Below are 25,920 nucleotides of genomic sequence, written 5' to 3'. Positions count from 1 at the left end.
TGGAGGTAGAGCTTAACCTCAGAAGGCAGATAGATAGCCTTATGCAAAATGCAGATGGAGACAGAGCTTAGTCTCGGAAGGCAGATAGATAGCCTTATGCAATATGGAGGTAGAGCTTAACCTCAGAAGGCCGAAAAGTAGCCTTATGCAGGTGACAATGGAAGTAGAGCTTAACCTCGGAAGGCAGAAAAGTAGCCTTATGCAAGAATGTTGATAGAGACAGAGCTTAGTCTCGAAAGGCAGATAAGTAGCCTTATGCAAAAATGCAGATGGAGACAGAGCTTAGTCTCGAAAGGCAGAAGAATAGCCTTATGTAAGATGGAGGTAGAGCTTAACCTCGGAAGGCAAATAAATAGCCTTATGCAATGCAGGAATGTAAAAAGGGAAAACGGTAGTAAATTCTCTTAGCTGATAGATGATTGTGATATCGTGACTACTGGGGATGTTGGGTGTAGATAGTAAACTTGCGGATGAGCGATTGTTCTGAGACTTTCAACCTTGAAGAGTACGAGTGATTGTTTCGAGGGTTTCGACTTTGAAGAGTGAATGCGTTTTGCATTGCGATCTGAGTTCCTGCATCCAAAGAAAAATCGTGAGTTCTGTAGAGGGGAAAGGTTAGTTCGTATCCCTTGGATCTTGACGTTACGTATCATTGGGGTAGCGTCGCTAAACGATGGTGATGCAAATGGTATTTGTGCATGACTTAGTAAATACAAGTATATATATATAAAAAAATGATTTTATTTTGGATGAACCAACAACTGCAACGTGGTTCAAGACGCGGCGACCTTGCTTGCTCCGAAATTTTGAGGGTCCTCCTCAAAATCCTGCCCCAGTTCACTGGGCTGGCGCTGCTGACGGCTGTGCTGAATAACTGAAAGCGGCTCGATTCCAGAATTTTAAGGGTCCTCCTCAAAATTCTGCCCCAGTTTACTAGGTTGATGTTGATGCAAAAGCCGACAAACTGACTTCGGAATTTTGAGGATCCTCCTCAAAATTCTGCCCTAGTTCCAATAGCGGGGGAAAATGGTATTTTTATTAAAATATGACCGAACCCATAGGGCTGCCTACGTATCCCCTCTTAAACGGGAATCAGGTCAGGCGTAGTTTAAAATTACATCATAAAGAAAAGCATACGATCAAATGTAGTATCTCTTTACTGCGTCTGAGTTGATCGGCTTCGGCCAGACGTCTCTGTCCATTTCTACAAGAATAAGGGCTCCTCCGGTTAGAACTCGGTGAACCATGTATGGACCCTACCAATTGGGAGAGAATTTCCCTTTGGCTTCGTCTTGATGTGGAAATATATTCTTCAACACCAGCTGTCCTGGTGTAACTTCCTTGGTTTAACTCTCTTATTGAAGGCTCTGGACATTCTGTTCTGGTATAACTGACCGTGACGGACAGCATTCATTCTCCTCCTATCTATGAGGGCTAACTGCTCATAGCGACCTTTTACCCATTCTGCGTCATCTAACTCGGCTTCTTGTATGATCCTTAATGATGGAATTTCTACCTCAGCGGGAATGACCGCCTCTGTACCATAAACCAGCATGTAGGGAGTTGCCCCGGTTGATGTGCAGACTGTGGTACTATAACCCAATAAGGCGAATGGAAACTTCTCCTGCCATTGTTTGTGCCTCTCGATCATCTTCCTTAGTATCTTCTTGATGTTTTTGTTGGCCGCTTCTATGGTTCCATTCATCTGTGGTCTATAAGCCGTAGAATTTTTGTGTCTGATCTTGAAAGTCTCACACATTGTTTTCATCAGGTCGCTGTTAAGATTGGAACCGTTGTCGGTGATGATTGACTCTGGAATTCCGAACCGACAAACAATACGGTCGCGGACGAAATCTGCTACCACCTTCTTGGTAACTGCTTTGTATGATGCTGCTTCAACCCATTTAGTAAAATAATCAATTGCTACCAAGATGAACTTGTGCCCGTTTGACGCGGCAGGCTCGATCGGACCGATAACATCCATTCCCCAAGCGGCGAACGGCCATGGTGAGCTTGTTGCATTAAGCTCGTTTGGAGGCACTCTTATCATATCTGCATGTATCTGACAGCGATGGCACTTTCGGACATACTGGATGCAGTCTGTTTCCATAGTCATCCAGAAATATCCTGCTCGAAGTATCTTCTTTGCTAAAACAAAACCATTCATGTGCGGTCCGCAGGTCCCTGAATGTACTTCCTCCAATAACTTGGTTGTTTCCCTTGCATCAACACACCTTAGTAAACCCAAATCAGGAGTCCTCCTGTACAGGATTCCTCCTGTGAAAGAAATTACTGGATAGTTTCTGAAGCGTGCGTTTCTGGATAGCATTGGCAAGATCTGGATATTCTCCTGTGGTTAAATACTCTTTGATGTCGTGGAACCATGGTTCCCCGTCGGCTTCTTCCTCAACATGAGCACAATAAGCTGGTTGGTCATGAATATTGACCTGGATGGGGTCAATGAAATTTGTATCTGGATGCTGAATCATAGATGACAAAGTGGCAAGTGCATCGGCGAACTCATTCTGTACCCTGGGAACATGCTGGAATTCCGTCTTTCTGAACCTCTTTCTCAATTCCTGTATGTGATGCAGATAAGGGAGTATCTTGGGATTCTTGGTTGCCCATTCTTCTCAAACCTGATGTATGAGTAGGTCCGAGTCTCCGATTACTAGTAACTCCTGAATGTTCATATCAATGGCCAGTTTAATCCCTAGAATGCAGGCTTCATATTCGGCCATATTGTTGGTGCATGGGAACCTGAGCTTGGCGGATACCGGGTAATGCTGATCGATTTCTGATACCAGGACTGCTCCTATGCCAACTCCTTTGAAATTTGCAGCTCCGTCGAAAAACAACCTCCAACCATCATAGGATTTTGCAATATCTTCTCCTATGAAAGATACCTCTTCATCGGGAAAATACGTTTTTAGGGGCTCGTATTCTCCGTCTATGGGATTCTCGGCGAGATGGTCCGCCAAGGCTTGCCCTTTGATTGCTTTCTGGGTTACGTAAACGATGTTGAATTCACTTAGCAGGATCTGCCACTTGGTGAGCTTGCTAGTGGGCATGGGCTTCTAGAAGATATACTTCAGAGGGTCCATTCTGGATATGAGATAAGTAGTGTAAGCACATAAGTAATGCCTCAACTTCTGCGCGACCCAAGTTAGAGCACAGCAAGCGTGTTCTAAAAGAGAATACCGGGCCTCGTATGGTGTGAACTTCTTACTGAGATAGTAGATGGCTTGCTCCTTTCTCCCTGTTCCATCATGTGCCCCAAAACACAACCAAATGCTCTATCCAACACTGCGAGATAGAGCAAGAGGGGTTTCCCTGGTTTAGGCGGAACCAAGACTGGCGGCATAGAAAAGTATTCCTTGATTCTGTCAAAAGCCTTTTGACATTCATCGGTCTATTTGGTGGCGGCGTCCTTCTTCAGCATTTTGAAGATGGGTTCACAAATGACAGTGGACTGAGCTATGAATCGGCTGATATAGTTGAGTCTTCCCAGGAAACTCATCACGTCCTTCTTGTTCTTTGGCAGCGGTAATTCTTGGATAGCTTTGACCTTTGATGGATCCAATTCTATTCTTCGACGACTCACGATGAAACTCAATAATTTTCCAGCAGGAACCTCGAATGCACACTTGGCGGGATTCAGTTTCAAATTGTACCTTCTCAACCTGTTGAAGAACTTTCGCAATTCTTCCATATGATCTGCGGCTTTCCTGGATTTGATGATGACGTCATCTACATACACCTCGATCTCTTTGTGTATCATGTCGTGAAAGATGGTAGTCATGGCTCTCATGTAGGTAGCACCAACATTTTTCAATCCAAACCACATCATTCTATAATAGTACATCCCCCATGGCGTGATAAACGCCGTTTTCTCTACATCTTCTTCATCCATCCATATCTGATGGTACCCAGCGAAACAATCAACGAATGACTGCATCTCATGCTTGGCGTAGTTGTCGATCAAGATGTGTATATTCGGCAAAGGAAAGTTGTCTTTGGGACTGGCCCGGTTGAGATCCCGGTAGTCGACACAGACTCTAACCTTCTCATCCTTCTTTGGTACCGGCACGATGTTGGCTAACCATGTCGGATATTCTACCACCCTGAGAACCCTGGCTTTGACTTGCTTAGTAACCTCTTCTTTAATCTTCAAACTCATGTCTGGCTTGAACTTCCTGAGCTTCTGCTTTACCGGCGGACATGTAGGATCTGTTGGCAACTTGTGAGCCACAATGGATGTGCTGAGGCCAGTCATATCGTCATAAGACCATGCAAAGATATCCTCATATTCTTTTAAGAGCTCTGTGTACTCTTTCTTTTCTGATAGCGACAAATGCACACTGATGCGCGTTTCCTTGACATTCTCTGCATCTCCCAGATTAACAACCTCGGTCTCATCCAAATTAGACTTAGACCTATTCTCAAAGTTTTCGACTTCTCTGACAACCTCTTCTGGTATCTCATCCTCTTCTGAGTCTATATCCATTTGTTACGTTGCCTCGTTGCAAGTTACAGTCGTTGGTTCATCATTAAAATATATGTAATAGTAATGCTGTGTAAAATAAAGTAAATGATAGAGAGAAGTAATAAGAGTGCAATATATAATGAATTTGAAATTCTTTGATAATCGTTTGAGACATCAGAGCTCTTTTGGAAAGTAAAGACAATTCAGAAAGGAAAAACAACTAAGAAAATAAAGATGCGATGCATGATGCTCGTTCAGCCTTGCTACCCCGAAGATGTCCGGGCACTGGTGGTCCTGACCGACCAATTAGTGAGGCATCCCCCTCGGTTCATGGCTTGAATGGAAGGGCCTTCCTCTCCTTCCTCCTCGAATATAACACAACAATCCATATCATCTCCCAGAAATAGGTTCTTTATTGCTGCTAGTGCCTCGTCTTCCTCTGACCTGTACAAAGTGTCGGCTGGCTAAAACGTCTACTCCAACTGAGCTATAGGGTGCTCCAGCGGATGGTATGGTCCGCGCCATGGAGGTGACCAGTGGTTGAACTCCTCCAAAGTGTACTCATATCCTAGGCCAAAAGTGGTATCGTGCTTCTTCAGCTTGATAGGTTTGGTGATACCCTGCAGGTTCTTGCCAAGTCCTTTTCCGGGTTCATACCCGCTCTAATTTAGGATGATTTCGATCTTGTTATCCCACCACTTGTCTTTGTCTACAGCATTGACCCGCTCGATGTGGTGGTACGTTTCTCCTCCTATCCTTCTTTTGCCTCCGATCATCGGAATGGTTTGGCGACTGTATATAGGGTTGCTACCGTCGCCATGAATGATTACTTCCTGATGATTCCATTCAAATTTTAAAACTTGATGCAAAGTTGATGCTACAGCCCCAGCGGCGTGGATCCAGGGTCGTCCCAGCAACAAATTGTAGGATGCTAGTATGTCAATGACTTGGAACTCAACATCAAACCAGGTGGGTCCCATCTGTAAGCATAGGCTAACTTCTCCAATGGTGGACCTCTGAGATTCATCAAAAGCTTTGACACTGATAGCCCCATCTTTGACCTCGTGCAATCCCTTACCCAATGTCCTGAGAGTTATCAATGGACAAATGTTGAGGCTGGATCCCCCGTCGACCAAGATTCTGGTGATGAAATGATCTTCGCATTGCACAGTGATATGCAATGCCTTGTTGTGACTAAGCCCTTCCGGTGGTAACTCATCCTCGTGGAAGGTGATCTTATGGCTTTCCAACACCTGTCCCACCATATTCGCCATTTCACCTCCTGTTATGTTGCTGGGAACATAAGCTTCACTTAGTATCTTCATTAAGGCATTTTTATGTGTCTCAGAGCTTTACATAAGGGCCAAGATAGAAATATGTGCCGGTGTTTTGTTCAGTTGTTCAATGACTGAGTACTCCTTGGCCTGTATCTTTCTCCAAAGGTCATCGGGCCCAGTTTTGACAGGACGTCCAGAGGTTTGCTTGCCGGACTCGGCTAAATGTTCTGGGGTGTATACCCTGTCTGTTCTAGTCATGCCCTGTGCGGCGACCGCTTCTTCGACATGTGTCTTCCCTTTCCTTCTAGCCTCAGCTGTGTAATCCCAAGGTATGGCTTTCGACTTGAATGGGGTCATGTCTGTCATGGAAACCAGAATGGACACCCTTTGAGGTAACACAACAACTTCAAATGGTGCGGGTGCCTTTGGAATCCCAAACTCAACCTCAATCAGTTTTGGTACCTTTGCAGGCGGTGCTTCAAACTCGAGTGGCACAGACACATTTACCACATCCTCCTTAGAAGGCTGAATCTGAACAACAATGGGATTGAGGGTAACCGCCGGCTTCCGAGGTTTATCACCTTCAGCTATCAGTCTGATTGACCCTTTGGGGTTCCAATCGTCTTCAATCTCAATCATATGGATGCCCCTACCCTTGTGGTCAGGCAAGGGGTTGTTGCGTACATTAGGAGTGGGCTCTTTTGCTATAATGATCTTGTTGTCAATCAGGTTCTGAATCTTGTCTTTCAACGAGTGACACTCGTCGATGGTATGGCCTTTCATCCTGGAATGGTATGTGCAAGTCTTGTTTGGGTTGATCCATTGGGAAGGATATTCTGGAGCTACGACTGGAATAGGGGTAACGTAACCGGCTGCTTTGAGTTTTTCATATAATTGGTCAATTGGCTCGGCTATGGCGGTATATTGTCCGGGAGGTTTATGGTCGAAGTTTAGTCTAGGTCGGGGAAAGTTTTGGCGGGTAGGAGGTGATGGGTAGTGAGAAGGTTGGGAGTTGTATGCTTGGTATACGGGTGCAGGTTGAGAATATCTAGGTGAAGTGGGTTGATATGTAGGTGGTGGAATTTGGTAAGTGGGTGATGGTGCTTGGTAGTTTAGGGTAGGTTGATATGTGAGTGGGGCTGAGGGATGGGTTTGGTACTTCATAGGGGAATTGTTTCTTTGTGCAGCCATCACGGAATTCACGTCCTTTTTCTTTGACGTGCCACCAGACTGTAAAGCCTTGTTGGTAGCTTGCAATGCCTCGAGGTTAGTGACCATACCGTTTTTGATGCCTTCTTCAATCCTTTCTCCCAACTTGATGATGTCGGAGAAATTTTGGCCCTCTATTAGCATCAGCCTCTCGTAGTATTGCGGATCCTGAGCATGGACGAAAAACCTGTTCATTTGTTCTTCCTCCAAGGCCAGTCTGACCTTAGCAGCTTCTGACATCCAACGAGTAGCATATTCGCGAAAGGTCTCTGTGGGCTTCTTCTTGAGATTCTGGATATAGAACACATCTGGTGCGTTCTCAGTGTTGAACCTAAACCGGTCCATAAAGTCAGATGCCATGTTCACCCAACTAGTCCATTTCTTTGCATCCTGGCTAATATACCATAATAAAGCATCACCCCTCAAACTCCTCATGAACAGCTTCATGCGGATTTTCTCGTCCCTTCCGACTCCTACCAGCTTATCACAATACATTCTGAGGTGGACCCTGGGATCACCTGTACCGTCGAACATTTCGAACTTGGGAGGTTTGTACCCCTCCGAGAGTTCGACATCTGGCTGAACACAAAGATCTTCATAGTTCAAACCTTCCACACCTTTGCTATTTTCGACACCCTGGACCCGGTTGGTTAACCTCTTGAGCTCAGCAGCTAAATTCTGAATAAGAGAGTCTTTGCTGTCTGATTCAGGTGTATCTAAGATAGGCTGGGCATAGTGGGGTATAGTGTCCACAAAGATGGGAGCGTTCTGGTCATTTGTGGTGTTTTGGGGTTCGGGAATGAGCAGTGGAGTGTTGTTGCAGGTGTTGCAGGCTTGGGTATGAGCGGGTTGTGCTGGTGGTGGTGTAGTATGGTTCTGGTTGTTGGAATCAGCAGCGGCAAGAGTGATTGACAGACTTGCCAGGTTTCGAACTTGTTCCAATTCTTCTCGAAATCTCAGCAAAGTTTGCTCAAGATGAGCAGCAGTTTCCTTAGTGATTGAAGCGTTCTGAGAGGTTTCCTCGTTTCCTTTCTAGCACTGGTATCTCCCATTTTGCCGTTGTTCCTGTTTCTGGTAGGACGCGGAGGAGGAGGAGGTGGAGGGCCCTTGGATCTTGTTGAGTATGCTGATGGTGCCAGAATGCACGAACTAACCTTTGGGGAGGGGAATAAAAAATAAAAGAAAAACAAAAGGTAAGAAGTTAGTGCTGGTTGTGAGGAAAAATGTTGCAGTATTTAAACACATTGTGCGAGAATATAAATCGTATCCTAATTTGGGTGCCTTGTTGTGCCCGAGGTAGGCCTAGCGACAAATTAATTTGGAGAACTTATAATGCTAAATGCCTCATTTTATTGATAGGAAATAAGACGAATCCAAAACGAAACTAAATAACGGAAAGTAAAAATGTCACTAGTGGCCATTGGCCTTATTACATCATTAAAGCAAAATGAGAGACTCCTAACTACTTGGTCCCAGAAGGACCTTCTTCAGGTTGAATGTTCTCGTTGATCAGATCCTCCAGCTCGCGTAGATTTTCCAGTAAACATGCCTTTGCCCGGCGTTCTCCTTCGTTTCCCTCAACGTTTTGACAGTTGGTGACTCTCTTCCTCACTTTCCCTTCCAATTCCAGTAAGATGTACTCCAGGTATTCTATCTTCTCACTAGCCTTGGTGACTCTCTCTTTTCATTCGTTGATTTGGTTGCTCGATGGGAGGTTTCTCCACCAAGTCTGCAAGGGTGAAGGTATGTTTACCATACCGAAGTCAGGAACTTTGTCATTCATTTCCTGCAAAACAAAAGGGTTAAGACCTCACCCCCACCGGACTCGACTATTAAAATCAATAATTAGCAATAAAAGCATTTAGTTTTCCAAATAAATGCACAGAATATGGTGGTGTCCGTTCGGGTTTCAAGGAAACCCAGTGGATTTCGGACAAGGCTATCTTAATGAGTCATTATGTAGACAACATAACTGACTCGGCTAGGTTTGACCATGATGCATGAACAATTTCAAGGGAATATGGTTTCTACTTTTGAAGTGCTAGACAAGGTACCCTTGAGCGGACAACTCAAGAGGGAAAGGCGCGGAACCGTCGACTACACTGTTGATCGACTGATTTTACCGCAAATATGCCTTTGTCACATTTAGGGCGTTTATAACATCGGAAGGGCGCAACCACTCATTATAAGCGTTGCTATAGGATTTGTTTTGGCACGAGTGGAATATGATGTTGAGGAATGCAGTTATAACAATGAGACAAATTGCGTGTATTTTCAGGTTCATAAAGTAAAGATTACAATAAATGCCCAGTAATTACAACAGAATTGAAATAATGAGGCAGTAAAAGAAGAAATTAAAAGGAAAGAAAAACATGAAGAGCCAAGTTAGTATTTTGATGAAATAATTAAAGACAGAAGGTAAATGCAATTAAGGAAGCAATAAAGTCACAAAAGCACGTAATGGTAAAAGCCTTAAAGGTTTCCCAGCAGAGTCGCCATGCTGTCGACGCCCCCTTTTTTCCTCCTAAAAGAAGGCGAGATCGGGTTTACGACATTATGGGCAAAACAACTCTCATTCCCCTTTCGAGAAATCGGGTTATGGAATTTGAAGAGTCGCCACCTCATGATTATAGTGCATTAGGACACTTTTAGAGAAAAGAAGAAGAATTTGAAAGAAAAACCAGAGTTCGGGTAAGGGCTTGAGATTATCTCGAGGGGAAGGTGTTAGGCACCCCTCAAGATCCACTAGTGTGGTTCCTGGCCGTGCTTAATTGCGACTTTAAGAAGAGTAGGAATAAACAAGCAAAGTTTGCACATAGGAAATATAAACAAGTTGAAAATTTTGAAAGAAGAAAGACACAAGTTGTTTTGAAAAGAGGAATTTTGGTTGAAAACATTAATCTAAGACAAAGCATTAATAAAGAAGAAGAAAGGGGTCCTAGGGTTAAACATAATATGGATCACTTTGGTGCAATACCCAGCAATCATTCTCACACGAGATATTAGCGCACCAGTCATCATATCCATATTCTACCGTTCCCACCCCGTTAAGGTATTTAAACGCGATTAGTCTCGTTTTACTTATTGCATGCTAGTACCCGTCCCAACCTATCAGTCCCGGGGTATTAGGACTTCTAATCCTAAAGGGAAAGAAAGGGGGTAGAGGCATATATGGGGTTTAAAAGGACAAAATACTAGTTTCGACAACCAAAACAAATAACAAGTAAGGGGATTGACAAACAAACATACAAGGCTCACATAACCCCCCCCCGTAAATCATATAGCACTTAGTTTAGCATGCCTTACACATACTAGTTTGGTCTTAAAATTAAAACTTAAGCGGCGGACGGACCAGTTTAACATATAGAATTAGATAAAAGGGTCTGCATTAGGCAACTCGGATCCAATTGTTAGGAATTGGAGTATTTTAAACGAATTATTTCGAAAGCACTGATTTCAAACAAAAGCCTAATGCATAAGAATTTAAACAGGAAGTTGAAAATTGCAGGAGTTCAGAAATGACTTTGGAAATTGCAGATTTGTTTGAGTGAAAATACAGGAGAGTTGTAAAAATGTAAAATACCTAAAAAGGGAGAGTGAATTAAAAGACTGTTTTGAAAGATGGCTTCAAGAGATGAGCAGAAAATTTTAAAGAATTGTTTCGGACAGATTTGCAGAAACTAAAAAAAAACATTGCAGACTCGTAAGAATATTGTATTGAAAACGTGACACTGAAACGTTAAAACCAGTTATCCAGTTATTACTACTTAACAGATTAAGCGATACGGACTTATTCCGGATTTTAGAACTTATTACGGAGTTGGTAAGTAGGTGGCAGGCCTGGTTATCCTACAGTTTTGCCTACGCTTATGCATTCCCTATAGACATGGTTTCTATATGCAGTTGATTTGCATGGATCTTAAGTCTTATAGGCAGGATTTCTAATGAATTGCAATATGACTGAATATTACACCTTATAGGCATGATATCTAAATGATTAAAAGTATTAAATCCTATAAGCATGGTATCTAAGTAATTAAGTAACAATATTGATCCTATAGGCATGGTATCGAGGTGACTGAATTAGGAACATTAAACAAACCTATAGGCAGGATTTCTAGTAAACTTTAAAGCACAAAAGACCTATAGGCATGATCTCTACCCTTTGACTCATGCAAGCAATATGAACCCCTCCCACACCCTTTACTAATATACTCCCCAGTTCTTTTTACAAGGTTATTACAAAATTAGAAGGAAGAAGGTAAACAAAATACATCATAGCCCACAGCTAGATCAGAGAAGCCTAATTCAATCACAATATCCAATACATGTGTTTCACCAAATCCGAATTCCAGATTCCAAGGCCTTCTCTTATTCAGAGTGTTTCAAAGTTCCAAGGAGCCTCAAGAACTCCAAGCAATGCCTACACTCTGAATAACCATTATAGTAACAGAATAGTGCAGTGTGAAAGTGCCAGCCCTCAAGCATCCAAGTTCAGAAGGAGCTCTAGGGTCCCAAAGCATGGCTTACCAGAGGGGGGCAGAACTTAGGAACTAGGAGTAAGTGTAAAGTGAGAGAGGAACCACAACAAAAGGTGGTCATACCCCAGCCATGGCATAGACTGGAATACCCCTGACCCTTTACTTGGTCCAAACAAACAAAGAGCGGACTTTAGAAGTCAGACATGGGCCTGGATGGTGATTAGGACACCACCAGACTCTAGTTAAGGCTCAGCACATAAGTGTAGTAGTAGTATATTTTAATTCAGAGGTCTGTGTTGAATTATGTGTGTTGTGTCAAGAGAAGAGCATGTATTTATACTTGAAGCCAGGCAGGTAAGCGAGGAAAGAAAATAGTCCAGTATCAATTAGGATCAATCAATAACAGAGGTTCCTTTAATTAAGGAGTCCCAATTTGAACGGTAAAAGGGCAGAGTTTTATTTAAGGAAAGAAAATCAAGTAACACATTGGGCAATGAAGGGTAAATACATAAGGGAAGTTTAAAAATACACGATTAGGCAAATAAGGTAAGAAGTAAATCAACTAATACATAGTAAATCAAGGAATCAAGGATTCGAAATCAATAATGAACCAAGCCAAACAATAGGGAAATCAAGAAGTTTAACACTAATCAAAGAAAAAATCAATCGAATTCACACAAGGCAGACTGAAATCAATCCCCAAATCAAAGGTTATTCTGAGAGGGAAGATCTAACTATAAAGAGGGCATGGGCTTTAAACATGCGAGGCTGGATTCAAACAAAATATCATGCAACCAAAGACTAGTGAGTAGAAGACTATAGCTAAAGGAGAGTATCAGATAGCATGCGAGAAATCAGATAAAAGGTCTTGCAAAGTTTAGCAAGAATCAGAGTCACATGGAGAACAAAGATAAACTTAGCAATTAGGACTTTGAAATCAAACTAGTTCAGACATGGGAAGCAAACAAGTCACACACAAGTGGTCTGAAAACCCCCAAATTCTAGGGTTTCCGCCATTAATCAAGTGTAAAGACAAAAGCAGGCAAACCAGGCAAAAGTAATAATGAAATAAGTTCAAAAGACCCAAAGGAACTAAAATCTTAAGCATTTTCGGAAAACATAATAAGGGAACAAAATACTGTAAAAGAACTCATAAAGTAATGGTAGAAGAAAGCATGGTAGATGAAAAACAGTAGAGCAAAAACAGTAAAAACACATAGGAATATCAGTAGAACAAGTAAAATTGAAGAAAACCCTAAGTCGGAGAAGACGAACAGTTTTGAAAGCAAAGTTTTAGAAGAAATTTAGAGGAATCGTTTGAAAACCTTAAAATAAACACGGATCTAGAACAGATCTAGAGAAATTAGGAAAATCTTGAAAGGCTAGGGTTTCAGAGGAATCCTAGAAGCGAGAAAGGCCTGGAAAAGGGGCTGCTCCGGGTCGAATGAGTCAGAGATGGACTCATAGGGTTGGGATATGCCGGAGCCAAGCCAGAGATGGCCGCAGAACTCGAATCGGCGGAGATCTGAGCAAAGACCTTCAAGGTCGAACCTTGAATCTTCAAATAGCAGGGGTATAAGGGCACATGGAGGTGAGTATAGGTTGCTCGAGGCTTGGGATGCCATTGATTCCGGTGAAACAAGGTGGAAACCGGCGGGATAGGGCTAGAGTTTTGGAGAGGGTTAGAGAGGATTTAGGAGATGAAGGGATTTTAGGGCGGCTGTTTGTGAAAAAAATGAATTAGGGTTGGGGGTAGTTGGGAAATTAAAAAGGAAAGAAAGGTTGTGGGCCGTTGATCAAAAATGATCAACGGCCAGGATTAAAAGGGGAACCGGGCAGGTTTAATTAAACGGGTAAGGGGCGGGTTAAAATCAAAAATTGGGTCATTTAATTGGGGCTGGATTGGGGTCAGAATTGGGGTCCAAATTGGGCTATAATTGAAAGCAATTGAGGCCAAAATTGAAATAGCCATTTTTTCCCTTTTGAATTTATAAAAATAGTAAAAGATGTTAAAAATCAAATTAAATGCACTGGGTTAGTAAAAAATATGTAAGTATTAATTTACAAATATTAGGAATGATTTTGTAATTAAAATTGCTATTAAATCCGGAAATGGGCTAAAGTTGCAATTTCATGCAATTTAGTTTTAAAAATACCAAATGGACTCGTAAAATTATACAAAAATCATGTAAATTATATTTTATGCAAATGTCAGAATAAAATAAACTATTTTCCAAAATGGAAGGCTTTTGGGAATAATTATTGGGATTTATGGTGTAAAATAGGCCATAAATTAGTTTTAAAAATCCTTTAAAATGCCAAAATCTTTTGGGATGCTCATATATGCATACATATGCTATTTTGAGAGTATTTTGAGTATATAAAAAATACATAGGAAAAAATTGGATATCAACAAGACCTCCATAATATCCTCCACCATGTCTGTGAAGATGGCTAACATGTACCGTTGAAAAGTCGCGAGTGCATTGCAAAGCCCAAAAGGCATTCTCCGAAAGGCAAAGATGTCATACGGACAGGTGAATGATGTTTTATCTCTATCTTCGGGGGCTATTGATATCTGATTGTACCCCGAATATCCATCCAAGAAACAGAAGTGTGATCGCCCAGCCAGCCTGTCCAACATTTGGTCAATGAAAGGTAAGGGGAAATGGTCCTTCCGGGTGGCTGTGTTCAATTTCCTGTAATCCATACAGATACGCCACCCTGTGACTGTACGAGTTGAGATAAACTCATTGTTCTCATTTTTTACAACAGTCATTCCCCCCTTTTTTGGCACACATTGAACAGGGCTGACCCAATTACTATCAGAGATGGGGAAGATGATTCCCGCATCTAACCATTTGATTACTTCTTTCTTTACAACCTCTTTCATGTTTGGGTTCAGCCTTCGCTGGTGTTCCCTGGAAGGTCTGTGCCCCTCTTCCAGGAGAATCTTATGCATACAAAAGGCTAGGCTGATACCCTTTATATCTGCCATGGTCCAGTCAATGGCAGTCTTATTTTCCTACAGTACCTGTACAAGCCGTTCTACCTGCACATCTAGCAAACCGGATGATATGATAACAGGCAAGGTCGAATCTGGGCCTAAGAACACATACCTGAGGTGATTTGGGAGTGGCTTCAGTTCCAACTTGGGTGGTTCCTCTATTGATGGCTTTGCTGGAGGAGTGACCCTTTTTTTCTAGCTCAAGGGACTCGAACTGAGGTTCCCTTGACCAAAATCCTCGGCCTTCCAGTGCCATGACCCATTCAGCTAACCCTTCACCATCCATTTCTTCTAAATTCGTCAGACATGCCTCCAATGGATCTTTTACAGTTAGGGCCATGTCATCTTCTTGCAGGATTACATCCACCGCTTCCACTAGAGAGCAATTAGCATATTCACTAGGTCTTCTCATAGATTGCTAAACATTGAATATGGCTTCTTCATCGTTCAATCTCATTTTTAATTCCCCAGTTTCACAGTCGATCAGTGCTCTCCTAGTGGCTAAAAATGGTCTCCCTAAAATAAGGGGTATCTCCTCATCCACTTGACAATCCAAGATAACAAAGTCTGTAGGGAACACGAACTTCCCCACTTGCACTAACACATCATCAAGAATACCAGTGGGCCTCTTCACTGTGCGGTCAGCCAGCTGTAACAGCATCGAAGTTGGCCTAGCTCTACCAATGCCCAGTGTGGTGTACATAGCTAGCGACATCAAATTTATGCTGGCTCCCAAGTCACACAATGCCTTTACAAAGGCATAACTTCCAATTGTGCATGGAATAGTGAAGCTACCTAGGTCCAACATCTTTTGAGCTATCGGTTTCGCCACCACTGTGTTGTAGGTCTGTGTCAAAGTGACAGTGGATAGATCCTGAAAATCAAACTTCCATGACATTAGATCTTTCATCATCTTAGCATAACCAGGCATCTCCCTCAAGGCATCCATCAAGGGAATATTCAACTGAATTTGACGCAACATCTCCATGAACTTCTTATATTGGTCTGCCTTCTTTTGTTTGACCAATCTATGAGGGAAAGGTGCAGGTATCACCCTTTGTACATTGCTTGCTGGCTTCTCTCTGTTAGAATTTCTTGGTACAAGAGGTGCCACCTGTTCTGCAACTTGCTCATTCATCTTTTCTTTGCTTTTTTCCTCCTGACTCTGCTCAACCACCACTTCAGTAAGTTCTATTGGTTCCTCTACCTCTAATTGAACTGGAGTGGCATGTGTAGTATCCTTGCTGGCTAGTGCAATTTCCTGCTCTCTGTCTAAATCTCTCCCATTCCGGAGACTTACTGCTATCAGCTGATTTGGACTTTGGTCCTTGGGGTTTATGTTTGTGTCTGCAGGCAAAGTTCCCTAAGGACGGTTGTTCAAAGCCATGGACAGCTGACCCAGCTGCATTTCAATATTCTTTATGGCTGAATCATGCACTACCAATTTTTCCTGCACTTTATTATTTGACCCAATAAGTTGCTGAAGCATACCCCTGATTTCCACCATGTTGTTATCCTACTGCTGAGGGGGTGGTTGGTATGTCAATTATTGCTGATGTTGTTGTGGATAGCCCTGTGGTTTCTGATATGGTAGTGGCACCAATTGGTTTTGAGGCTGCATACCCCCAGGTTTCTGCATATTAGGCATGTACTGCTGATTTTGCTGCGGTCTCCATTGCTGTGCTCCTTGCCTCTGACCCCCATAGTTGTTGACATAATTCATATCTTCCCTTGCCCATTGATTTTCGCCTTCTCCGCTCCATGAACACACGTAGGACTAGTTAACACAGGGAGTACACAGTCCTCCATTTGTCATGTCTACAATATGCACCTGTTTGGTACCCATCTCATCTATCTTCTTTGTCAAAATACTCATCTACGTTAGAAGTGTGGACATGTTCTCTGCCTGCGAATTATTTGGGTCAAGAGGCACTGAATACACTATGGGTGCCAGTGTTGTACCTCTAGTTATCCACCCGAATTTTGTGACATCTTATCAAGAAGGATTTTGCACTCAGTGAATATTTTACTTAAAAATGCACCTCCAGCTGACACATCCACATTTGCTTTCAAATTGTCAGCTAGTCCCATGTAGAATCTCTGGCCAAGCATCTGGTCTGGAATGCCATGGTGAGGACACTTCACTAATATCCCTTTAAATCTTTCCCAAGTTTCTTTCAAGGACTCAGTGGGCTGCTGTCTATACTGCAATATGTCATCAATCTGTTTTGCAGTCTTCTTAGGCGGATAGAACTTGTTCAAGAACTGCTTGACTAATTCCTCCCAAGTGGTAATAGAGTTGATAGGGAGCGAATTTAGCCAAGTCTGAGCTTCCCCGATTACCGAGAATGGAAACAGTAACAGCTTGATAGCTTCCGGCGTCGCATTTGGCTGCCTTTGGGTCATATAAATTGACAGAAAAATTTTCAAGTGTTGTTGCGGATCTTCAATGTGTGACCCGGAAAACAGTCATTTATTCTGCAGTAGATGCAGCATGTTGTTGGTGATCTGGAATGTCTCCGCTTGAATTGTAGGCACAGCTATGGCAGTGGCCAGATTATCAGCTGTGGGTTGTGCCCAGTCATAAAGTGCAGCTTCAGGCATAAGAGGTTCCACCCCTCTAACATTTAAGTCAGGTGGCTCATTCCTGACGTTTCCGTTGACGTTATCTACGTCGCCCATGTCAAATTCGAGTTGGTGTGATTGTTGAGAATGTTGAAGTCTTTTGTTGGCACGGTTCAATGCCCTGAATGTTTTCTCAGGTTCTGAGAGTCCTTCTAGCAGTTCTCCAGTCCTCGAAGAACTTCTAGGCATACACCTGCTTTCCATAAAAGTTCAAACGTTAGAATTTCAATGGAAAGGTTGGGTATAGAGAAAATTGACTACACTTAAAATTTTTGTACTTGTCTTAATTGTAATTGATAACACCGTTAATTCCCCAGCAACGGTGCCAAAATTTGATAATGCCAAACTATGCCTTATACAATGACATACACGGAGGTAGCAAATATAATCTGAGTAATTCTGCCCAGAGTCGAGCCACAGAGAATTAACCTATTAATTACTTTTGACGGATTTACTAAATTCACAGAATAAATTTCCCCAAACTTTGTAATTCACAATTGGTGATATTTCTAACAACTAAAGTCTAAAAATATTTAACAGCTGAAAATTAACTATGCTTGATGTGTAAACAGTTGGAATAAGGTCTAAGGTATTTCCCCCGTTGGTGATTTCCTTGGTTGTATGTTTCTTATAGCGATGTCTTAGTTGTCTCTATCAATCAAGAACTCTCCAGCTATTATAAATCTCTCTCGAGCAATTATGATAATTTACTAGACGCACTCTCTCAAGCTACGCTAGCTAGATTCATATTACCGTTCTTTTAGATTGCACCCGAGGTGTTATTATCTCTAATCCAACCTCTAAACCCTCGGTTATGACTCTCGTCTATACTCTGGGAGTTATGTTGTTCAAACAACTACCTAAATATGCACTCTCTCTTAAGAAGATACATAATAAATAGGAACGGATAATTGAGGGCCCTTTCAACTAACCGCAATCAAAACGTAGATGAACAAATAGAGATTAACAACCAATTCAACTATATTAATATAATAACCAATTCATCCCCAACGGGTTTCACCAAAACCTTAGATTAAAGAATTTAGCTACTCATGACAATGTAAGAATAAACTACGAAAGTATTCATAATGGAATATTGCACGAAAAATAAAAGAGAATAAGAACTATGATGTTTTGGGTGATCTCTCACACTTGTTCTTCTTGCAAAAATAATCTCCAAATTGGCCTCCTCCTCTTTTGGGTGAGTGTTTAAAGCTTATAAGGGTTTTACAAAAAGTTTCCCGAAATTACACTTTGGTCCAAAACTTCCAGCGATTGAACAGTTCACCGCGGTCGCGGCCAACCGCGGTCGACCGCGGTGAACGCTGAGTTTTCTACCTCCTTGGGTTAATCTACCGCGGTTCACCGTGGTGCCACCGCGGTCGCGGTGGCCTTCTTGCCCGGACCATTTATGCTCTTTGATGTTCGGGTACTTCTTGAGTGGGCGTTTTTCTTCACATTATCACCTCCAAAACACTCCATGTTGCTTCCTCTCATATACTATTCCTTGCTAAACAAAAGAACACTATTTAGAGCATTTTGTTGGAAATATATCTATAAAATAACAACAAAGAATGGTCATATTAAGGTGTAAATATCAACTATATAGCCTACTGTCAGAGGTCGTCCCGTGGAGGAAGCTACCTGGGAGACCGAGCGAGAGATGCGGAGCAGATATCCTCACCCGTTTGAGGCTCTAGGTATTTTTCTTGACCCGCTTGAGGACGAGCGTTTGTTTAAGTTGGGGAGGATGTGACGACCCGACCCGTCATCTCATGAGTTACCACCTCGTTTTCCCTATTTCCCATTTCTTTATGCCTCATTATCAGTGTTGGGTGTGAACGAGTTGATTTGGATTGGTTTTAGTAGGAAATGAGACACTTAGTCTCTTTAAGGAAGGTTTGTTTAGAAAAAGTCAATTGGACATTGACTTATATGTTAGAGGGCTCGGATTTGAATCCCGATAATTCGGTTAGCTTTGGGGGATGATTTATGACTTAGAAGTGTGACCAGAAGTAATTTTGGAGGTACGGTGTAGAATTAGGCTTGAATTGGCGAAGTTAGTATTTTGGCGAATTCCGGTTGATAGGTGAGATTTTGATCCGAGGGTTGCTATAGCTTCTTTATGTCATTTATGACTTGTGTGCAAAATTTGAAGTCATTTCGGATTGATTTGGTATGTTTCGACGCAAAAAGTAGAAGTTGGAAGATTTGAAAAACTCATAATTCAATTCAATGCGCGATTCGTAATTTCAGTGTTGTTTGACGTGGTTTGAAGCCTTGATTAAGTTCGTATTGCATTTTGGGACATGTTGATATAATTGGTTAAGGTCCCGAGGGCCTCGGGTGGATTTCGAAAGGTTAACGGAATGGAAATCGGATAAAAGGATTGCTGGAATTTTCTGCTGCAGAAGCTGTCTTGGACAGCAACTGTGCAATCGTGGAGCCTATTTCAGAAGCTTATATCTCAAAATACATAAGGAATCTGTAAATTTACAAAACATGAAAGATGTATCCCTTGCATCCTAATTTCCAGAAAGCTAAACCATTAGTTATTCTGACATTTATACAGAAAGTTATGATCGATTGAATAAGGGTTGGTAAAGTTGTTTTGAAATTTTCCAGAAATGTTTGATGCGAGGGGGCTATTTTGGAAGCCTATACCTCGAAATCCATAAGGAATCTGAAAATTTGCAAAACATGAAAATTGTAGCCTTACATTCTAGTTTCCAAAAAGTTAAACTATTCATCATTTGGATATTTTTACAGAAAGTTATAATCGATTGAATAAGGGCTAGTAAAGCTATTTTGAAATTTCTCAGAAATTTCTGATGCGAGGAGGCTAATTTGGAAGCTTATATCTCAAAATATATATGGAATCGAAAAATATGCAAAACATAAACATTGTAGTCCTTGGATACTTGTTTCCATAAAGTTAAACCATTTGTCATTCAGACATATGTACAGAAAGTTATGATCAATTGAATATGGCTGGTAAAGTTGTCTCTAGTGGACTTTTTGTGACGACCCCAAAGGGGTCATCACCGGATTCCTTCCTTTTCCATGTTTCCTAGGCTTTGAAAGCCTTGCTTTTAGTTGCCTCGACTTGTGTGCGCAGTCCGGGCGCGTAGCCAGAAAAATTTTATGTTGAAATATGTGAATTTAGTGAAACATTTGATGAATTTTAATATTAATATTGTTAAAGTTGACTTCGGTCAACATTTTGGGTAAACAGACCCGGACATGTGATTCGACAGCTCTGGAGGGTCCGTAGAAAAATATGGGACTTGGGCGTGTGCCCGGAATCAAATTCCGAGGTCCCAAGCCCGAGAAATGAATTTTTGTGTGAAATTGTTTTCTGAAATTAATTAAGGAAAATGAAGAAGAAAATTGATCAGAAAACTATGGTATCGGGCTCGTATTTTGGTTCCGACGCCCGGTACGAGTCTTAAATATGTGTTAAGCACTATCTGTACAGTTTGGCTAAAAACGGATGTCATATGACGTGTTTCGGACTTAAAATGGGGAATTTGAGTTTTATGAAAGTTGAAAGGAAATCATGTGTTTTGAGGATTGATCCTATGTATATGATGTTATTTTGGCGATTTGATCGCACGAGTTAGTCCGTAGGGTGTTTTCGAGATCATATGTATGTTTGGTTTGGAGCCCCGAGGGCTCGGGTGAGTTTTGAGTGGGGCCTAGGAGGGTCTTAGAATTTAAAAATTTAGGTTCTGGTGTTGCAGGTCCCAGTGCGGCCGCGGCCATTTCCGGGCGGTCAGTGCTGGCAGCCATGCGGCCGCGGTACATTTCTATGCGGTCCGCGTGGTGGGGTTCAGAGGGGGTAGCAGGTCGACCAGCGCGGCCGCGCACCAAATCAGTGTGGTCCGCGCTTCAGAGAGAGCCCACTTCTTCCCTCCCTCGGCGCGACCACGGTCATTTCTTCGCGGTCTGCGCTGGCAGCCACGCGGCCGCGGTGCATTTCTGCGCGGTCCGCGCCAGCTCCCCAGTAAAGTATATAAAATCGGGATTTTCTGTCATTTTTTCACTTTTCAAAAATCCAAAACCTAAGAGGCGATTTTCCAAACAACTTTTCTTCTCCAAAACAATTGGTAAGTGATTTCTAACTTAATTTCTTTATTCCTTAACATCTTTTAACATAATTTCGACTTCAAATCAAAGATTTTCACGGGAAAAATTGGGTGTTTTGGGTAGAACCTAGGTTTTCTACAAATTGAGAAGTTGGACCTCAATTTGGGGTCCGATTTCAAAACAAATCATATATTTGGATTCATGGGAAAATGGGTAATCGGGTTTTGGTCTGAACCTTAAGTTTCGACCACGTGGGTCCGGGGGTATTTTTGACCTTTTTGAAAGAAAAAAACCTTGTAAAAACTATTTTTATGCATTGGGGTTAGTTCCAATAGTAGTTATTAATGCATTCAAGTAACTTGTGACTAGATTCAAACGGATATGGGGTGGAATCAAGAGGTGAAGCTATAATCGAGGCTTCAGTGGTGTTCAAGGCATCGAGGTAAGTGTTTGGTCTAACCCTAGCTTGAGGGATTAGGAGTTGAGTCATATTTGCTACTTGCTTCTTGTTGAGTACGACGTATAGTCAAGGTGACGAGTATCTATACGTTGGTGTCAAGCATGACCGTGGGTCTTAAATTTGAAAGTTGTTGTGTTTTTGGATGACACCTTGTATACTGTAATTAATGATCCCCTATGATTAAGTATTTCCATCAATTGAACTGAGTACTAGAAAAGTGAGATTGGTTATAGCTGATTCTCCCTTGCCGGGAAGTTATTATATTTCTTATGTTCCCTTGCCGGGATTACTTGTGTTTGTGTGATGAACTAAAATGGGAGCGGGTGGTACGCCTCCACAAGATATTATGTAATGGGAGCGGGTGGTACACCTACCACAAGATATTATATAATGGGAGCGGGTGGTACGCATACCACAAGAAATTATATTGGACCGGGTTGTACGCCGCAACAGCTATATATATGTGGATCGGGTTGCACGCCGCAACAGCTATATATATATGGATCGGGTTGCACGCCGCAACAGCTATATATATGTGGATCGGGTTGCACGCCGCAACAATGTTAAATGATAAGGGATCGAGTTGCGCACCGCAATAGTATTGTTATTGTATCGTTGTAGATATTGAGCTGTCCTTTCATATTTTATTAAGTTTTTGTTGGTCTTGATATGTTTCCCCGAAGCATGTACCCCCTCCCATTTTAAACTGCCCATTCCTGTTTATTTCCGCAATATATTATATAACTACACATGTTTATCTGGAGTCTGGTCCTAGCCTCGTCACTACCTTGCCGGGGTTAGGCCAAACACTTACCAGCACATGGGGTCGGTTGTGCTAATACTATGCTATGTGCTCTTTTGCACAGATCCAGGTCTTGGACAGCAGTAGTAGCGCGGGAGCCAACCTTCAGTCCAGTGAGATACCGAGGTAGCCTTGCAGGCATTCGCAGGCCCGGCGTCTCCTCTATCTTTTATTTCAGTCTGTTATCTCATGTACTCGAGACAAACAATTTCTATCCTTCTTTCAAACGGTTGTATTTAGTACTCTTAGAAGTTTGTGAGTAATGTGACACCAGTTCTTGGGTAGAGACTTATGTTGATTCTCGCATTATTGTTCAGTTTCTTTGAATTTAAGTCTTTCGCATATTTATTTAATTCTGTTGCTTTCATGCTATCACTGATAATTGTTAAAAGAAGTAATTGTTAATGAAGTAAGTAGTTAAGGATTGGCTTGTCTAGCTCTCATTAGTAGGTGCCATCACGACTTCCGAGGGTGGGAAATCCAGGTCGTGACAAGTTGGTATCAGAGCTCTAGGTTACATAGGTCTCACAACTCACAGACAAGCTCGGTAGAGTCTGAGGGATCGATACGGAGACGTCTGTATTTATCCCACAGAGGCTACTGAGTTAGGAAAACTTCACTTTGTTCATTCTTGTCGTGTGATTCTATTTCTCAAGTACTGATTGTCTTCCTACTCTGTTCTTTCGCAGATGGTGAGAACACGTGCTTCCTCTTCTACCGTGCAGCAGCCCGAGCCCCCAGTAGAAGCTCCTATTAGGGGCAGAGGGCGAGGCCGTGCCAGAGGCCGAGGCCGGGGCCAGGGCAGATCTCAGCCCCGAGCAGCAGTCCCAGAGGTGGAGTCTCATGTTGACTATGATGAGGAGGTTCCAGCTCCAGCAGCTCCAGTGGGCCCAGCTCAGGTCCCAGAGGGCTTCATAGCCACCCCAGTACTCCAGGACGCTTTGGTCTGATTGGTAGGCTTTATGGAGAGCGTCTCTAGAGCGGGTTTTCTCCCTGTAGCACCAGCCACATCTCAGGCTGGGGGAGGAGTTCAGACTCCCGCTACGCGTACTCTGGAGCAGGTAGCTCCTCAGGCTCAGGCTCCAGCGGTTCAGCCAGTTGGAGTAGTTCAGCCGGGTGTCATAGCTCAGACCGGCGATGGAGCGGCTATGTCCGCCGATGCTTTGTGGAGACTGGACAGATTCACCAAGCTCTTCACTTCTACTTTTAGCGGAGCATCTACTGAGGATCCCCAGGATTATCTAGACAGCTGCCACGAGGTTCTCAGGAACATGGGTATTGTTGAGACCAATGGGGTTGATTTTGCTACATTTTGCTTGTCTGGATCCGCCAAGACTTGGTGGAGGGATTATTGCTTAGCGAGACCAGCCGGATCGCCATCTTTGACTTGGGAGCAGTTTACGGTATTGTTTCTGGAGAAGTTTCTCCCTGTTACTCAGAGAGAGGCCTATCGGAGGCAGTTTGAGCGCCTCTAGCAGGGTTCCAAGACTGTTACCCAGTATGAGACCAGGTTCATCGATCTAGCTCGACATACTCTCATCATACTTCCCATCGAGAGAGAGAGGGTGAAAAGGTTTATTGATGGTCTTATTCAGCGGATTCGTCTTCAGATGGCCAAGGAGGTCGAGAGCAAGATCGCATTTTAGGAGGCGGCCAATGTGGCCCGTAGAGTTGAGATGGTTCTATCACAAGGAGGTGGTCATGGGTCGGATAAGAGGCCCCGTCATTCTGGTAGGTTCAGCGGTACCTCTTCTGGAGGTAGGGATTCATATGGTAGAGGCCATCCCCCTAGGCCCTTTCAGCCAGCACTCCAGGTCTCACATGGTACTTCGGGCGGTAGTGGTTCTCAACAGCACTATTCTGATCAGCAGCCTATTAGTGCACCACCACTTCAGAGCTTTCGAGGAGGTCATTCAGGTCGACAGGGTCAGCTTCAGCCCTCTCGGCTGCAGCAGTCAGGTGGGTGCTACGAGTGTGGTGAGTATGGTCATATCAAGAGAGCTTGCCCTAGATTCAGGGGTACACAGCCGTAGCAGCAGGGTCCTTGAGCTATGATCCAGGCACCAGAGGCTCCGCAGGCCGCCCAGCCAGCTAGAGGCAAGGGTAGAGGCCATAGAGGTGGAGGTAGGGAGCATAGAGGTGGAGCTCAGACCGCCAGAGGCAGGGGTCAGCCAGTAGCCGATCGTCCTAGAGACATAGTTTAGGGAGGTGGGGCCCAGCCCCCGTGTTATGCTTTGCCAGCCAGGCCAGAGGCTGAGTCTTCCGATGCTGTCATCACAGGTACTATTCTAGTCTGTGATAGAGGTGCTTCAATGCTATTTGACCCTAGATCTACGTATTCGTATGTGTCATCTTATTTTGCACCGTACCTGGTCACGCCTAGTGATTCGTTGAGTATTCCTGTTTATGTGTCAACATCGATGGGTGATTCTATTATGGTCGACCAAGTTCATCGTTCTTGTATCGTAGTGTTTGGGGGTCTTAAGACCCGTGTTTATTTGTTGCTCTTAGATATGGTGGACTTCGACGTTATATTGGGAATGGATTGGTTGTCCCCGTACCATGCTATTTTGGATTGTCATGCCAAGACCGTGACCTTGGATTTGCCAGACTTGCCCCGACTTGAGTGGAGAGGTACCCCAGGTCATGCCACCCGCAGTGTTATTTCATATGTTAAGGCTCGTCGCATGGTCGAGAAGGGGTGTCTAGCATATCTGGCATATGTTCGCGACTCCAGCGCGGAAGTTCCTTCCATTGATTTTGTTCCTATTGTTCGGGAGTTCCTCGAGGTCTTCCCTTCAGACCTGCCGGGTATGCCGCCCGACAAGGACATTGATTTCTGTATTGATCTGGCTCTGGGAACTCAGCTTCCATTCCGCCGTATTGCATGGCCCCGCCAGAGTTGAAAGAGTTAAAGGAGCAGCTTCAGGATTTTCTTGATAAGGGTTTCATTAGACCTAGTGTGTCACCTTGAGGCGCGTCGGTGTTATTTGTGAAGAAAAAGGATGGGTCGATGAGGATATGCATTGATTACCGGCAGTTGAACAAGTGACGATAAAGAACAAGTATCCGCTGCCGAGGATTGACGATTTATTCGACCAACTTCAGGGTGCAAGGGTGTTCTCGAAGATAGATTTGAGATCTGGTTATCATCAGCTGGGGATTAGGGTGTCAGATGTCCCTAAGACAGCATTTCGCACTCGGTATGGGCATTATGAGTTTTTGGTCATGTCATTTGGGTTGACCAATGCCCCAGCAGCATTTATGGAATTGATGAACCGAGTGTTCAGGCCCTATTTGGATTTGTTCATGGTCGTTTTCATTGACGATATTCTGATATACTCCCGCAGTTAGGAGGAGCATGAGCAGCACCTCAGAGTGGTTCTTCATACTCTGAAGGATAGTCAGTTATACGCCAAGTTTTCGAAGTGCGAGTTCTGGTTGAGTTCTGTTGCATTCTTGGGTCACGTTGTTTCAGCAAAGG

The 25,920-nt window shown here is 43.1% G+C and overlaps 2 protein-coding genes across 2 annotated transcripts; both read right to left on the bottom strand.

Annotated features, from left to right (window-relative positions):
- Positions 1-5,838: 5,838 nt before the first annotated feature.
- LOC138890502 (uncharacterized) lies at positions 5,839-7,212 on the bottom strand. The gene has a single exon (XM_070173896.1). The coding sequence runs from the start codon at positions 7,210-7,212 to the stop codon at positions 5,839-5,841; it is 1,374 nt and encodes a 457-aa protein (XP_070029997.1).
- A 7,666-nt stretch (positions 7,213-14,878) lies between these two features.
- LOC104234710 (uncharacterized) lies at positions 14,879-16,183 on the bottom strand. The gene is made up of 2 exons (XM_070173890.1): positions 16,084-16,183; positions 14,879-15,807 (listed from the first exon to the last, which is right to left on the bottom strand). The coding sequence occupies exons 1-2, from the start codon at positions 16,181-16,183 to the stop codon at positions 14,879-14,881; spliced, it is 1,029 nt and encodes a 342-aa protein (XP_070029991.1).
- Positions 16,184-25,920: the final 9,737 nt, after the last annotated feature.

Source organism: Nicotiana sylvestris, chromosome 1 (assembly GCF_000393655.2).
Source record: "Nicotiana sylvestris chromosome 1, ASM39365v2, whole genome shotgun sequence".
Classification (NCBI taxonomy): Eukaryota; Viridiplantae; Streptophyta; class Magnoliopsida; order Solanales; family Solanaceae; genus Nicotiana; species Nicotiana sylvestris.
Note: the sequence above shows the minus strand (reverse complement) of the source record. Positions and strands in the feature narration are given on the sequence as shown.

What these genes read in the sequence shown, in the direction of transcription:
- LOC138890502 (XM_070173896.1), bottom strand. Translation starts at nt 7,212, where the DNA reads ATGTCAGAAGCTGCTAAGGTCAGACTGGCCTTGGAGGAAGAACAAATG.
- LOC104234710 (XM_070173890.1), bottom strand. Translation starts at nt 16,183, where the DNA reads ATGAATTATGTCAACAACTATGGGGGTCAGAGGCAAGGAGCACAGCAA. An exon ending in TAATATGCAGAAACCTGGGG is followed by an intron (nt 15,808 to 16,083) that starts GTATGCAGCCTC and finishes CTTTGCCTGCAG; the next exon opens with ACACAAACATAAACCCCAAG.